This window comes from Camarhynchus parvulus, chromosome 5 (genome assembly GCF_901933205.1).
Source record: "Camarhynchus parvulus chromosome 5, STF_HiC, whole genome shotgun sequence".
Taxonomy (NCBI): Eukaryota; Metazoa; Chordata; class Aves; order Passeriformes; family Thraupidae; genus Camarhynchus; species Camarhynchus parvulus.
This window is the reverse complement of record NC_044575.1, coordinates 15,342,080-15,357,713: the sequence shown is the minus strand read 5'-3', so window position 1 is coordinate 15,357,713 and position 15,634 is coordinate 15,342,080. Positions and strand designations below refer to the sequence as shown.

At 51.1% G+C, this 15,634-nt stretch overlaps 1 protein-coding gene across 1 annotated transcript; it reads left to right on the top strand.

Moving 5' to 3' along the window:
• Positions 1–9,108: 9,108 nt before the first annotated feature.
• TNNI2 (troponin I2, fast skeletal type) lies at positions 9,109–14,918 on the top strand. The gene is made up of 8 exons (XM_030949494.1): positions 9,109–9,216; positions 11,120–11,149; positions 11,326–11,332; positions 13,091–13,132; positions 13,418–13,546; positions 13,942–14,031; positions 14,164–14,340; positions 14,646–14,918. The coding sequence occupies exons 2-8, from the start codon at positions 11,142–11,144 to the stop codon at positions 14,742–14,744; spliced, it is 552 nt and encodes a 183-aa protein (XP_030805354.1). The 5' UTR covers positions 9,109–9,216; positions 11,120–11,141; the 3' UTR covers positions 14,745–14,918.
• The last annotated feature ends 716 nt before the right edge of the window (positions 14,919–15,634 follow it).

Here is a 15,634-nt window from a genome sequence, read left to right as displayed (position 1 = left end):
TTGGGCTCTGGCACTCATCAGTGGCCAACCCCATGCACCACATGGATGAAGGTGCACAGTGTCAGCTCCTTTCACCTCACATGGTCCTACAGGAGTGGCACAGCAGGGTTTGCACCTCTGGCACCTGGAGGTCCTGCCAGGGTGGAGGGGCTGAGGCTCTTGCTTTCACACTGTGATCACACCACCCTGGGAAAGGCTGGCTTGCAGCCCTCACGTCACTTCTGGGTAGGTTTCATGTTTAATCTGGGAGTTTTTTGTGGCCACATGTCCTGCCCCACCCTGCTTTGTGGGGCCTTGGTGTTGGGGCAACGTAAGCGAAGATCTCTCCTAGAAGGATGAGGGCATTGGGGTGGTGCTGCTACATGCCCTTGAGCATGCTGCAGTTTGGGGTGACTCCAGAGCAGGTTCTCTGGGCCATCTGCAGGAGGAAGCTCCCTGCACTGGGAATTGCTCCTGTTCTAAAATCCTTCTGCTACAAAGCAGCTGCAGAACACAAGATCTGGGCTCATGCTGTGGAATTTTGGCCCCAAAGGAAAAAGTCCTTTTCACCACAGGGAGCTGCAGGCTCAGTGCTAATAGCTATTGCCTGGACTCTGGAGGGGAGAGAGCCTGGCACATTAATGAAAAGCTATTAATATTAAAAAGCACTTAATCTGTGATTACCCAGAGCTCCACAGAGCAACTATCCAAGAGTTAAACAAACATGAAGCCGAGGAAGATTATGAAAAGTCTTGATAGAGATTAATGACCTGAGCTTAACCATAAAAAGCTGCTGCTGTGTCTGCCTCTTGATGAATATTCTCCAGGCTTCGCTGTGGCCATGAGGAGGGGAGAAATGACAGGGTGGTTTTGAGATGACTGTAACAAGTGAAGTGTGGATTCTGCTGGGGAAACAGCATCTGCTGGCAGCCACTAATGAGATGGAGGAGGAAATCAGTCACCTGAGAAAGACTTGTAAAGGGATGTTTTAAAGCCTCAGCCTTCAGTCTCAGCATTAGAATCAGCCTAGAACAGGCTGTGCAGAAGGCAACATCTCTGCATTGGGTTTGAGGTTCCAAATCTATTGCCAAGTTGGTTTTTGGTGATGCCATTTTGGTGATTTAGGGCCATGCAGCATCTAGAAATGGCTTTTGGAACAGGCAGTTCTTATTTTTTTGTGTGTGTATGTGTGCTTTTTCCAGTCCCCCTATTTTGTAGTCATAGCCTTGAGGTTCACTGCATAATTTATGGAGCTGGGCATAAAAGTGCATATTAGTCCCAAAACAGATGCAGTTGAAGGAGGTGCAGAGACAGCCCCTCCTTGAGAACCATTACTTACTCCCCATACCAGTGCCTGCCCCTTCTCTCCTCAGCTCTGGCCTTGCTCAGTGCCTGGATCGGCAGCACAATGCTTGGTGAGCGGAGCAGGAGAGGGGAGCCCATGGTGCTTTTAGGGGAAAGGCCAGGGAATGTGGGAGTGAGCACCCAGCTGGGCTGGCTCTGGGCAACCTGGAGTGAGCCTTTGTGCAGTAAATCTCAGCAAACTGAGTTGTTTGTTCAGGAGGGAGAGGCGAGCAGGTGGGGATGTTCTCCACCCAGCTCCAGTTTTTAATGCTTTTAATGCCAAGGCTGCTTTTTGCCTCTGTCATCATTTCTCCTTCTCAGTAAGCCTTGAGTGCTTACAGCACGGCTTTGAGCACTCTCCTCCTCTGGCAGGATCCTCTTAGTATCTGCTGGCAGCTGTTTGAAGCAGGGCTGGTGGATCTGGGCTTCATTTCATGCCTTATTTCACCCCAAATGAACACAGCCTGCTCGGGAGCCTGTTTGCAGGAAGGCAGACAGCCCTGTCTCGTGTGCAAGCCATCTCCTTTCCACCTCCCTGTGGCCTTGGCAGGGGTGGTTGTCCCTCACAGATCAAAGCCAGATGTCTAAGCATCTTCTGCCTCACCAATGCTCCTCCTGCACTTGCAGGGTGGAAGGTGCGACAAGAAGAGAAGTAAAGGAGGGGGAAAACCAACCCCTCCTCAGCTTTTGTCTGTGCTGCATTCCCGTGTCTGCATCTAGAGGGCAGGGCAGTACGTGCTCTGAGCTGGGTCTCTGTGTCATCTGGTCTGTGGCCCCATTAGAGCCTCACCTGCCAAGATTTCTTCTTCTGGAGATGGAGCCCGTGTACAAGAGGGAGAGAAAGCAGCGATGCTGTGCAAGCCCCTTCCCATGGCTGCACAGCCCCTTGGTAGCCATGTGGCAATGCTGGAGGTGTCTGAGTGGCTTTTTCCAGGAGGCAGGAACCAGCCCTTGTCTGATCCTGCACCACAGGGGCAAAGAGGGTTTTGCTGGTGGTTAAGGGGTGCAAAAGCAAGTATCCAGTCCATCCAAGGTGCCCAGGTAGTGGCTGGGGAGTTTGTCTCTCTGCATTTAATTAGCAGCTTTGCAGGTCAGTGGCAGGGCAAAAAGCAGGGCTTGGGCCAAGCAGAGGTCTGTTAAAAGAGACAAGAAGCCCTGAAAATTGAGGTGTTTGTTATTAAGATTTATAATCTCGATTATTTACATCCAGATCCAAGACTTCTGACCTCCAGGAGCCCCTCCCAAAGTTAATTATTCCCTCATTCAGTGATTTTTTTTTTATTTGTCCCTGCGCTCGAGGAAATCAAATGGGAGGGCTGCACAAGGAGAAGGCTGAGCCTCGTATGTGCTTGTCACCAGTCGTCTGCAGTGAGACAAAAATGATTATGGGCTGTCATCGTTTGGCCTGGGTATGGGCTGGCTGTCCTCCAGCCACAGATTTTTTGGCTAGTCTTAGAGTTTTTGAGAGCTGGAGAGCATCTAAGCTCTTCTCACTAGGAGCAAGCATGCCTGCTTTATAAATATTCCTTAGCTAGCATCTTTATGCCTTGCAATTTCATGGGCAAAATGTGTACTTCTGTCATGCATGGGCTTGTTTTTTAAAAGCCCCAGCTCCTGGATCCTTATCCTTAGTTTTCTTTCTCTATCCTCATTCTCCTACGTTTTTCTCCCCCTTTTTCCACTTCCCTTTTCCCAGCCCCTTTCCCCTGCTCTGACTGCTGCTGGGGCTCTTGTATCTGGGAGTGTTCCTGCCCCAGGTTGGGCTTGTTTTGCTTCTGGATACAGAAATATTGTTTGGACCACTTAACATCTCAATGCACCTTTCTCTCCCATGGGCAGGAAGGGAGGGGTAGAAGCCCCAGACAGTCCAGTCTGAGAAACAGGAACAATAATGGGTGCACAGAGGTGCTTCCCAAAGTTCCAATTTGAACTTTGTGGGCAGACCTGGAAAAAACAGACTTCTCATTTCTCCATATTTCAGGTCTAGGTAGGATGGAACCAAAGGAGAAGCAGCATGAGGATTTCATAGCTTTTATGCTGCTGGGCAAAAAGTGCTCCCTGAAGAAGTTCGGTGTTCCAAACGGGTGAATGGGTACCCATCAGTGATAGCTTGTTGCATGTCAACAAGATGGGAATTTCTCAACCAGCTTTGCTGACTTCACAGAGGGGTGATGAAACCCCTGCAGGCACTTATTGCCACTCAATTGCAGAAACAAGCACAGAGTCAGTGAGGAAGAGGAATTTAACTGAGCTGAAAAGAGTCCTTGACCTGCAAACAACCCAAGCCATATAATACTTTACGTTCTGTGAGCAGCATCTGGGAAGATGGTGGGTTTAAAAACGAGTGTTTCATCACCCTGCTTGTGAACATGGACATTGCAGATGTCCTTGTCTAAGCCTGAAAAGCTCTCTGTGGGACACAGGCACTTTGAGTTGTGAATCAGTCATTGCTGACTTAGTAAAAGAAACATTCCCCCCTTGGAAGAGCCAGTGAAGAGCCCAGTGCCCATGAAAGAGATGCCTGTCTCATGTGGAAACCAGCCCAGTTGGCATCTGGTTTTGCCCTGGATTGAGAGCATTTTCCTCTTAAATTTTACATACAAGTCAGAGCAGTTTAAACATAGAAGCCTGAATCATGAAGGTTTTCACTGAAGACAGTCCAGTTAAAACACTTGGCTTTGGTGTTCCCTCTGGATGTGACAAAGGATGTGTTCATACCTGCAAAAGCCTCTGCTGAGGGTTTCTCTGCTTTGGATGCACTCATCCCACACCACCCCCCACTTTTGCACATGTGCTAAACTCAGGTCTGCCTTCGTAAAAGAACATTCATGTCCCAGATACTCTGTGAATTAATTGGCTTTGGGGATGTTCTTGAGAGATGCTCAGTGGGGTTGGGTGTTGACTTTTCCTGGTGCAGCCCTCTCCTACTCTGAGCTCATCCCCTCCATTGCCAAACCTGAATGAGAAGCACCTCCAGAAGAGCTTCCAGAGTCCCATCTCCTTACAGCTGTGTTCCCCAAGGCTTTCTCAATGTGTGCAGGTAGGTGAGGCTGCCAAGGGTCTTTGCAGCTGACAGCTGTTATTTTTGTAAAATGAGGTGTCTGGGGTCACACAGCATTTACAAAAAGCCAGTGTGCTTGGAATGGATAAATTCTGGAGAATCATTCCTTGCATGGCTACTGGTTTGTAGAGCAATTGCTGACCTTGGGGAGAGAAGAGCTTTGTGATTTATCAGTTTTTCTTGAGCTCTGTGGCCTTTTTTTTTTAAACTAACACCATGTTCTTGCTGCTGCTTTGTCTTGGCACAGAGAGCCTGGAAGACCTTTTTGAGAGCAAAGACATGTTTCATACTCCTTTGAGCACACAGAGGTCTCAGCTTGTCCTCCAGACACGTTCTGAGTCATACCCTGGTCTTAGCCAGGCTTTGAGGATGTGCATACACATGAAGGATTGTGATCAGGTGTTGGGTCACTTGGGTAACACTATCCAGGGACAAGCTGGGTGGAAATTCCAGCAGGATCACCTCCTGTACACATTAAATGCTGAAGGCCTGGGCACGGACCAGTGCCTGTCAGAGGTGTTCACTTTCCAGGGGACTGCCAGCTCAGCCTGGGGTCATGGAGAAAGGGCCGCACTGTGGGAGAGTCCAAGGCTTCTGGTCCTGGGCAGAAGTGAGAAAAGCTCCTCAGAGGAGTGAGTGAGGTTTGTGCCCAGGGCTATGCTGGGAACTAAGTGATCCTAACCCTGGCTATAAACACAGACTCTCCATCACTGGAGACTGAAGCCCCTGTGTGCTACCATGGTCAGAAGGGACTTCATCCAGAGGAGTTTTCTGGTTTTTGCCCTCTCCCTCAAGCCTCTCCTCACCCTTTTGTGTTTTCATTTTGAAATGCTGCCCCTTTCCTCCAGGCTCCAGCCTGCAGTGAGCTGCAAACTCTTCTGTGAGCCCATACCAAAGAGTGTCCCTTTGGAGTGGAAGGGATCATTAAAATGCCTTGTTTCTCTTCAAGGCCAGTGTTTATTTTGAAAGCAGCCATGTGTGAGTACTTACGTGTGTCCATAGGGAGTTGTTCTGTTCCTACAGGCACTTGTCCAAAGTTAGTGAGTATAAAAGTGAAGTGAATGAAGAGAAGGGTGGGGATGTGGTGTTCATAGTCCTGCAACGTGGCAAGATACCCTGGTCACTCTTCTTAGCACCCTCAGCAGGAGGCAATGGCTGCTTCAGCAAGATTTGTCTGCATGTCTCCTCACTTGTGCAGCTGCAGAGATGAGTTTTTGTGGTCTCGCTAGTCCTTTTTTTAATACTGTTTGGCAGATGAAAGAGGCTGAGAGCAGAGGGGCAGTCCACAGCATGGGGTCCCCAATGCAGGCCCACAGATCCAGTCCCACCCCTGCTCCTCCCCTACCTTCTCCAGCAGACTTCCCTTCAAGGCCAAGCTCTCCTTTCACTTGTCCCTCTTTTTGTTGCTGTTGTGAGCCCAATTTCAGCCCCCTGCACCACATGCCAGCTTCAAGAAATCCCTCAGGAGGAACAAGAAAAAGCCGCATCCCAAGGAACCCACTTTTCAGAAACCTGTGTGTTGCCCCTTCACAGGACCCATCATCACTCAGGTAACTGACTGCATCCGCCTGGGGAACATCAACAGTGGCCAGGGCTGTGCCTGAACAGCACTGACAGCTTCAGCAGTGGCAGTTTCAGCAGTGGCAGCTTCCCTGACATGAGCTGCCTGCTCAGTGATGGCAGCCTGAGTGTCATCCCCTACCTCTGCCACAGAGAGGGTTCTGCTCACACCTCAAGGCTGACATCTGGGCTCTGCTCCATGGGCACTGTCATGGAATAGGGCAGCCCTGGTTGTGGGACATCAAAGTCTCACTGGAAAAAGGGAATTGTGTTTTCATCCGCTGCTGGGATGGCTTCTCCCAGGGTCCTGTGTGCATCGTTTTGTAGCTGATGGTCAAACACAGCATGAAGCCGCTGTCAGCTTATGCGTTTGTGACATACCTGCTGAACATGAGGAGTGTCATCAGGACCTGCTGGTGGGTTTGGAGCCTAAGGGCATCAACATCATGTGCCTAAAGCACTCCCTATCAAGGAAGATAGCATGGACAGGGTGGCTGTGTTGGTTGGCAGCTGCCCTGTACAGGAACAGCCAAAAACCTTAATCCCATTGCATGGGCAAGTGAGGCAACCGTAGCTGTGGGATGTAGGACAGCACTGGCACAAAGATGTGAAAGTGATGGTAGAGTTCCTGGGGGTTGGTGTCAGCAGAAGCAGAGAAATGGGGAGCTCTTTTAGGGACACACTGCAAGGGAGTGGGTATGTCCTGGGCAGGATGGGAGCCATGTGCTTTGCTTGGTGCAATGGGATTTTGGGAAAGCAAAGGGCAGTCAAATATAGGTTTCCCCAGTGATCTTGCCTGAACTTTTACTGTGATCACCACTGGTACTGAGTAGCATGCTTGTGTTTTGCTAACAGTGTCATCCTTGGAAATAAGGCATAGCATCATCTGGTGTCATAGTGCCTTTCCACTTGATCCTTGTGGGATGCTGAAGGAGAGGCAAGGTGTAAAGTGTAGGAGAATGTCATGAGGAGCAGCTTGCATGGATTCATCAGCCTCATCCTTCCAACACATGGTGATTCTGTGGAGGAGCCTGGCCCAAAAAAGCTGCACCTGAGTCTCTAAAACATCGTGCAGAAGCTCTTGTTTGTGACAGGTCTTCTCTCTGTCTGACCTCACAGGATGGTGGAGGTGCTCTGGGAATGGTGGCCCACACTCATGGTGCATTCCTCTAGCTCAGGTGGGGGGAAATGAGGGAAAGGAACAAGGTCAGATGCTCCACAGGAAAGTACCCAAGTATGAACAGTGCATCCATTCCTGGCCCCTGGCTAATTACCTCACTAATACCTAATATTCAGAGCCAAACACCTCTTTGAAGGATGTGCCTGGAGCTTCCTTATGCCTTCATTGAGCTTTTCTGCAAGAAACTTGTTCTTTCATCACTCAAACACTTAAATAATTCCTTTCGAAACGTCTGTCTTTCCTAATGTTAACTATGGCTTCAAACTTGGTTTTTCTGTTCTTCCTTCTCCTCACTGGGTTTCTTCCTCATGCCATTTAAGTCTGCTGCTTCTTTCTTTTTCTGGGAGAGCTGCCTTACAGCTTAACCCCTGTGCAAGGCAGCTCCATGGAAAGCCTTCTGCAGACTTGGAGATTCGACCTTCTGCTCGTGCTACTACCACACCTCACCATCCACTCCTCCTGTATCCTACAAACACTCCTGTTGGCCAATATTTTGGTCATGAGACTTCTTTCTTTGAACTTCATTCTTCCACTATATCAGGCCAACACTTTCCTGTCAGAAGGTGATAACCACACCCTTGAAATTCTGAGCAGATCTCTTTTGCTGTGCTGCACGCCTGGACTCCAGGAGGTCCAGGATGCCATCCTCTCACAGAGCTGAAGAAACTCCCTGCCTGTGGGGAATTTTGAATGGAGAACCCCCCCAGTTTTGCTTCCTTCACCAAGAGCTGAGTGGCTCTCTGGAGGACTGATGGGCCAGCAGAGGCCAGAAGGTGTAGCTGCAGCATTTCAAAGGGACATTTCCCAAGTGGGATATGTGGGTCACAGCAGACCCAGCCTTCCTCATGCTAGGGGATTTTCCAGGCAAACCCCTGAGAGACACCAGCCTCATATCAAGGACTTGCTTGTCCTTCAGCAGCACCTGCAGCACCACTTGTGTGGTGCTGAGCATGGTGAAACAGGAAGCCTGCAGCAAGGGATTTGCCACTATCTCTATAATGTCTGGGAGATGCCTGCAAAATATTGTCAGGGCCATGTCTGAATCAGCCTAAAAAGCCCCATCTGGAAGAGGAGGGAGCGCCTGGCCTGGGGGAGGAGAGCAGGAGCTGTTTGGGTCCCTGTCTCCATGGGATCCCCTACACACACACTCTACATGTGGTGTGACAAGGGCTGGGGAATATTTCCAGCCACGTTTCCACCTGCTTCTCCTTCAGATCCATGGAGATATGGGTCTGGGTCATCCCACAGGGGGGATTACCCTTATTGCTGTCAGCATGGAGCTGCTCTTCCATGCATTTGCTGCCTCTGCCCAGCCCCTGGCTGGATTTGAGGCTTGAGGCTGCCTGCAGCAGATCCACAGCTTGTTTTTTTTTAAAAAAAACCTGAATTGTGTTGAAATATTTTACACAGGGGGAGCTACAGGTATTTACTGTGTGAGGGAAGTAATTGAGGTTTAAAAAGCATGCTAGTGCTGGATGGCTTATTAAGGGATTGCTCTTGCCTATGCTGTCGGCAGTGGATATTTGGGGTGCAAACTCTTTCCTCTCTTCCTTCCTGAAGGGCAGAGTTGCTCCCAAGCCCTTGAAGGCAAATTGAGTCATGCCCTTGTCCATGGATAAGCCACTCTGCGTATCCAAGGGGAAATTTCAATTAGAGGCCTTGCAGATGGATGGCTGTGTGCAGGGAGCCTGGGCACCCCACAGATTTGGAACCATATCTATTTTGACTGGTTGGTGGCAGGAGAAGGGAGAGGAAGGCTCCCTACTTGGCACTTCTGAGGAAAAACACCTCCCCAGCTCCTCCAGATCCCACCGGTAGAAGTTGTTCTCCTCCTCCTCCTCCCCACCCCTCCTTCCCTGGGGGCTGCCCTCTCCTGTTCTCCTGCTGGCCTGGCCTGCCCCAGCCAAGGGAGGTGCACAGCGGACTCTTGCACTTCATTGGTCTGAGAAGGTCTCCATGCCCTTAAAGAGAAGGTGGATTTTCTGCTGAGCCACCCGAGAAGCCCTTTTATACCTCCTTACTCAGGCAGCTGCCTGCGGCTCGTCTGTCCATCCCGTCCAGCCAGCACGACTCTGATTTCCTCTAGACTTGGGTGAGCCTTTTGCGTATCTCCTAACGACCCAGCTTGCTCTTAGGGAGTGATGGGGGAGCAGATTTACTTACCTGAGTATTAAGGAGATAAATACCAGGTGGGGGTGGCCTGCTGGGAGAAACAGGGGTGTGAATAACACTTTCTCCATCCTTTGCTTATTGGAGAGGGTCTGTGCATTGGAAAGGTTTGCTCTGTCTCTTCCAGTGAGCTTTTCTCTTTCCGATTTCATGCTTTCTCCTGCCTTGGCTGGCTCTGCTCTCAGCTTGATTGGCGAGGCCAAGTGGTGCCTAACGCTGACCTCCGCAGGGCCATAGGATTCAGGATCCTTGCCTGCGGTGACTCGGCTATGCTCGCTACTCACCCCCCTTCCTCCAGCTCCCTACCCGGCCCTTGCAGTGCCTTCCTGCCCAAAAACACCCTCGGACAGGCACCCACATCCAAATTTATGGCGTCCTCCCCGCAGAGCAGGTGATTCGAAGCCCACATCGCGGGCAGCGAGCTGCAGCCTGGCGCTGTCCCCTGGGCTCCCTGGTGTCGCTGCGGCCGGAGCGGGAGCGTGTGCGGGGCAGGCAGGGATGGGTGTCAGCGAGCACAGCCCGCGTTCCTGTGTGTGCGGGGCAGGCAGGGATGGGTGTCAGCGAGCACAGCCCGCGTTCCTGTGTGTGCGGGGCAGGCAGGGATGGGTGTCAGCGAGCACAGCCCGCGTTCCTGTGTGTGCGGGGCAGGCAGGGATGGGTGTCAGCGAGCACAGCCCGCGTTCCTGTGTGTGCGGGGCAGGCAGGGATGGGTGTCAGCAGCACCGCGTTCCCGGGCCGCCCCAGCTGCAGCCCCGCCACCTGCGGCTCACGCTCCGCATCGCCACCGCCTCCCGAGTCACGGGGCTGGCACCGCGGAACGGCGGCCGTCCCAGGAGACAGCTGGAGCTCCTTCTGCAGCTCCCTGGCCATTTTTAGAAGCACTTTCCCCCCGCTCCTCTCTGAAGTAATGTGATGGGCCCGCACATTTTCCAGGATAAAGTTTCCTTGGCCCTGCAAGCTGTGCCTCCTGCCTCGGGCATGAGCCCCCATTAACACTTCCCCTCCTGACTGAGACTCCCAAGCTGAGTTTAGGGGCCTTGTCTGCTCTGCAAAGGACAGGCTTAGGAGATGCAAGTAGATATTGCTCTGATAGAAAAGTAAAATTCTGTGTATGTGGAAGTCATTTACAGCAAAGCAAAGGTGCTCTTCCATCTCTTCCCGAATGCACTGTGTTGTATGTGTAAAATTTCCACTTACAGCAAATGCAAGGGATTGCCTGGGGAAATTTTTGTGCTTGTATCAACTCAGCCTCAACTTCCAACTGTGCTGAGGCTGCTGCAACAGGCTCCCCTGTCCCACAGGATGAGTGCATACATTGGCAGCAGCATCCTCTGAAGTCCTTCCTTGTCACCTGGGGTCATTGCCAACCCTTTGCAGGCTTAGGGATATTTCTTGTTTATGAAGTGAAGTAAGGCTGAATGGCAAAGTAAAGCAGCAAACTGAAAATAGTTTTTGCCTTTTCTTCCCTCATTGAATAAAATGGTTTCGTGGAGGTCAGACAAGAAACATTCCTGCAGGAATCACTGTCACAAATTTCTGTTTTTATGGCTCAACCCCATTTGATCTTTTCCAGAAGTCCCTTGATGCTGTGGTTTGTGTTGTTATGAGGAGATGTTTGCCTCTTGTCTACAAACTGCAGCCTAGTTCCCTATATGATGAAAAATTGGTGAAATTGGGAAATAAGAACAGACCTGTTCCTCTTTTTATTTTCTAGAGGAGTCTTGCTTTGTTTTGAAACCCACAAAAAAAGGGGGGTTTGAAACCCACAAAAAAAGGGACCACAAGCATGAATAGTTGTTAACTTTTTCTCTTGGTTTTCATTTCAGGCTCACAACCATCTAAACCAAGATGTCTGAGTAAGTTCCCATTTTTCTGTCTCTAATACAGTGTTGGCATTTAAAAACTTTTGTTCAACCACCAACTTTTATGCTTGTTAAGATTCTTCTGCTTGTTTCCAGTTAGGATGCTAACTAACTGCCTTTTTTTCCTGTTTCCCCTTTCTCTTCCTTGTCCATCTGCTTTTCCTGAACAGTGAAGAGGTAAGTCTGTTTTGCTGGGGTTTTCCTTTAGCAATGCTTATGGCAGCAGTCCTGGCTTCACCATTCCTCCCTAGGAAGATCAGCTGCTGAGTGCGTGTGTGGGAAGAAAGGCTCGTGGTTATTTTCTTGCTGACTCCTCCTGCTAAACACCTGAAGGAGAAGAAAAATCCCTTTTGAAAGACTTTTTTTGTCCTCTGGCTTGGAGTTAGATGCTTTTTTCCCTCCATTCCTGCTTCCCCAGCCGGCCACGAGATGGTGCTGGGAAGGCAGTGGTCCAGAGCCGCCTCTCCATCATCCATCCACCATCCCGCCCTTGGCCTAGCATCCTCTCCTCCTTCCCCACATCTAGCCCTTCATTTTCTACCCACTGAGCACTGACAAATCCCTTCTCAAAGGCAGTTCAAGGAGACCTAGATCCCGGGGAGTTTGAGCAGGGTGGAAGTTTCATTCTTAGCAAGTTTTCCCTGGCTTCTAGCAAAGCCAGGTGGGGCTGGGGGTGTCTGGAGAAATGCAGGGGAAGGTGTGGGAGGATTGTTTGAGGCTTTGTCACTCCACATTTCCTCTTAGCAAATTGCTCCATCCTTCATTTCTGCTTGGCATCTCCCCATATGTCTGCAACACCACAAGCTTCAGCTTGTTCTCACTGAGAGAAAAGAGGATGTCAGGGACACATAGAAATGCCACAAAATGGTGATGATATCCAACATGTTCTTTTACTCCCCATCAAACCCAGACCTCCCAGAAGAGGCTGGGAGGGCACTCTTTGCTAAGGTACCAGTTTTCAGATGGAGAATAAGCCCTGGACTAACAGTCCCCAAGGGATCTGATTATCTGATGGTTAATAGTCTGCTGCATCTCTGAGCTGGGTGTCTTTTTTTCTGCAGAGCCCTACAGCCCTGTCAGGAGGGCCTTGGCCCCATTTACATATGTGAGACCTGTCAGGTTTTGTTACATTTCACTCTGCACATCCTTATCCACTTCCTCCTCTCTGCAGCACAGACCCACACCCAAGTGCTGCTTTCTACTTCCCGCCCCTCAGCATATCAGATGTGTTTCCCCTGGGCCAGCCCAACTCAGCCGTGCCCTGTCTTCTGGGTGAAATGCTCAGGAAACAGCTGAAATGCAGAAGTTGTGGGTTTTTTTATAAATTGGAGTCCTGTGGCTGCTGGTCCAGCATGGCAAGGACAGAAGGGCAGCCTGTGGTTGGAACTGCCCTCCAGCTGTGATGAACCTCTGCTTCAGCATCTCTTGGTCTTTCCAGCTCCAAGAAATTACACAGCCTTCATGTTTTCACCTGCCTAACTGTCCTTGTCACCAGAGTGCCAGAAGGACACATGCCCTGGACTGCTCAGAAAGACATCCCACAGCTCCTGAGTGCCCAGGGACATGGGGGTCATTAGCTTGAGCACAAAGTAAAACACATCTGAGTGAAGAGGAAATTAGAGAAAAGGCTAAAAGTCCCAAGAAGCCAAATTGGAAGCCATATTTTATACATATATTTCCAAGATCATCACCCTTGTTATCTCTTTCTCTGGGACTTTGTGGGTTTTAGCTACCTGAGGTTGGCAAAGCTGGGTTCAGCAGGGAGCCTCTTCCTTGAGTGCAGCTGGTTTGGGAACAAACTGTGTGTCAAGATGGAGCCATCTCCCTGGCAGGGCTGCAGGTCCTTGGTGAACTGTGGCATTGTATGGGGAAGGGCAATGGAAAGGGGAATGGGCACCTGATAACCTTCTTTTCTCTTGTTTCTTCCACTTTCAGAAAAAGAGGAGGGCAGCCACTGCCCGTCGGCAGCACCTGAAGGTACGTGGGTGGCCCTGCTGTGGCTGTGGGATGTGTGTCCCGACCTTCCCACCTCCCATCCCAAGCCAGCCAGCTCTCAGCACTCTCCCTGCTAGAACAGGCCACGATGCACAGCGTAGGGGCCTCCCACCCCACTCCTTACTGGGTCTCTACCTTATCCCTTGCTTGGAAATGGTGGTATTTAGGGGAACTCCCCTCTCCATCAGGACTCCCACTCCCCTGATGACCCCCCACCCTCCTCACTTGCTTCCACCCTGCCCTGACGCTTCTCCTGCTGCCTTCCAGAGTGCTATGCTGCAGCTTGCTGTCACTGAAATAGAAAAGGAAGCAGCTGCTAAAGAAGTGGAGAAGCAAAACTACCTGGCAGAACATTGCCCTCCTCTGTCACTCCCAGGATCCATGCAGGAACTTCAGGTACAGGTTTCTTTAACCCTTTCAGCGCTGGAGCAAAAAACATTTGACTCCATCAGTCAGCCTGGTGGATCTAGACTGGCTTTCCCATCTTGAACCTCTCCTCACCCTGTGTTACCCTGGAGCCAGATGAACATGCAGCTGGCTTGAGAGGCAGGTGGCATCTCTCTGCAAACAAAAGGGGTCTGGCTGGCAGGAAAGATGTGTTTTAAATGATGTGTTGAGACAGCATTTGTGTGCAGCCAGTAGCATGGAGATTAGGAGCTGGCTGACAAGCCCCTCTTCACCTCAGTCCCATCTAGCCTTCTGGACTGAGGGCTTTCAGAGCCAGAGGGGTCAGGAGAGAGGAATCATATGTGGGTCCTAGAAGTCAACATCCCTCTCTGCTTTCCTCCCAGGAGCTGTGCAAAAAGCTTCATGCCAAGATAGAGTCAGTGGATGAGGAGAGGTATGACACAGAGGTGAAGCTACAGAAGACTACAAAGGAGGTGAGTTTCCTCTGGAGCCATCCTTCAGGGGAGTCTGCCACCCATTCCTCATGCCTCCCTGCACTGCTTGGGTCCATCTCATTAAACCCATGCCCCCTCTCTCTCTACCCCCCCATATATCATCCCCCCCAGCTGGAAGACTTGAGCCAGAAACTCTTTGACCTGCGTGGCAAGTTCAAGCGGCCGCCGCTGCGCAGGGTGCGCATGTCGGCTGATGCCATGCTGCGCGCCCTGCTGGGCTCCAAGCACAAGGTCTGCATGGACCTCCGAGCCAACCTGAAGCAAGTGAAGAAGGAGGACACTGAGAAGGTAGCCCTCCCTCTCCCTTTTTTCCCTAACAGGAGTTGGCCCCACCCTTCAGGGCTCACACCTCCCTGTAAGATAGACAGGGTTGAGAATGACTCTTTCTCCATAATGTTCTTCTTCCTGCTCAGTGTTTCCCTCGCTGGCACCCATGATGTTGAAACAGGAGGGTGCAGTTTAAAAAGATGTGTAGCATGGGTGGAACTGGGCTCCTCTAGCTGACATGGGGGTTTCCGTGGGTGGGCTGGTGTGGGGCTGGGTGGGTTCTTACCATGGCACCATTCACACCTATGCAACCATCCCTCCCCCAGGAGAAGGATCTGCGTGATGTCGGTGACTGGAGGAAGAACATTGAGGAGAAGTCCGGCATGGAGGGCAGAAAGAAGATGTTTGAGGCTGGCGAGTCCTAAGCACCTGTGTCTCCACAGCTGTCCTCCTCTCCCTGCTGTCCCCGCTGCCCTGCTGGGCTCAGGGGCACTGACTGGGTGCCATTTCTCCCTAGTTTTGCGAAGAGCTGCATCATGGCAGCAGTGATGTAAATAAAGCTTTGGTGGGAGAGGTGGGTGTTGCCTGCCTGAGTGGCCAGACCCTGATTCATGCCATGGTGCCAGCAGGGACTGCCTCACTGTGGCAGCCCTGGTGGGGATGGGGAGGCTTTGGCAGGGGCTGTGCTGAGGAGGTGGGGGACCTTTCTGCTGTTGGTCCCTGTCCAAAGCTGCAGATGCTCATGCCCTTCCCCAGTGGTGAAGAGACAAAGAGACACGCCAGGAGGTGTTGCAGAACCTCAGCCCATGATGGCATCAGCAGGAAGCTGTGGGGAAGAACTGAGAAGTGGGGAGAGAGGTGGCATATGCAGGGCAGAAGGAGACCCTTTGTCTCTGGTGGGATTTGAGAGGTGCAAAGTTAGGAGAACCTTGGCAGCACCTGCAGCAGCACCCTGGGACTGGTACAGTGTAGGGTGCTGTGGTTTAGAAATGATGGCTGTCACCAGAGCGGCATGGGAGCTGGGGGGGCAGTGGGTCACTCCTTTCCCTGACATGGTGGGGATGTCCATGCTGCCCACTTTTCTTTGGGGTTAGCCCAGGACTTCCAAATTTTTATCTGCTGACAAGTAAAATCTTAAATCAGTCTCAGTGGTTTTTAAAAGAGAACAAAACAAAGCCGCAAATTCACCTTCCTTCTGCCCTCTCCCATCCCCCCAAACCCTCAGCCCATGAAGTTTCCGGCACAGCTCACTTCTGCTGAGCACAGGAAAAGTGAAACAGTGGCAGCACCCTGGTGCTGGAGCTGTCTGTGGGGC

Coding starts and splice junctions, on each gene's coding strand:
- TNNI2 (XM_030949494.1), top strand. Junction 13,133..13,417: donor CCCGTCGGCAGCACCTGAAG/GTACGTGGGTGG, acceptor GCTGCCTTCCAG/AGTGCTATGCTGCAGCTTGC. Junction 14,032..14,163: donor TACAGAAGACTACAAAGGAG/GTGAGTTTCCTC, acceptor CATCCCCCCCAG/CTGGAAGACTTGAGCCAGAA.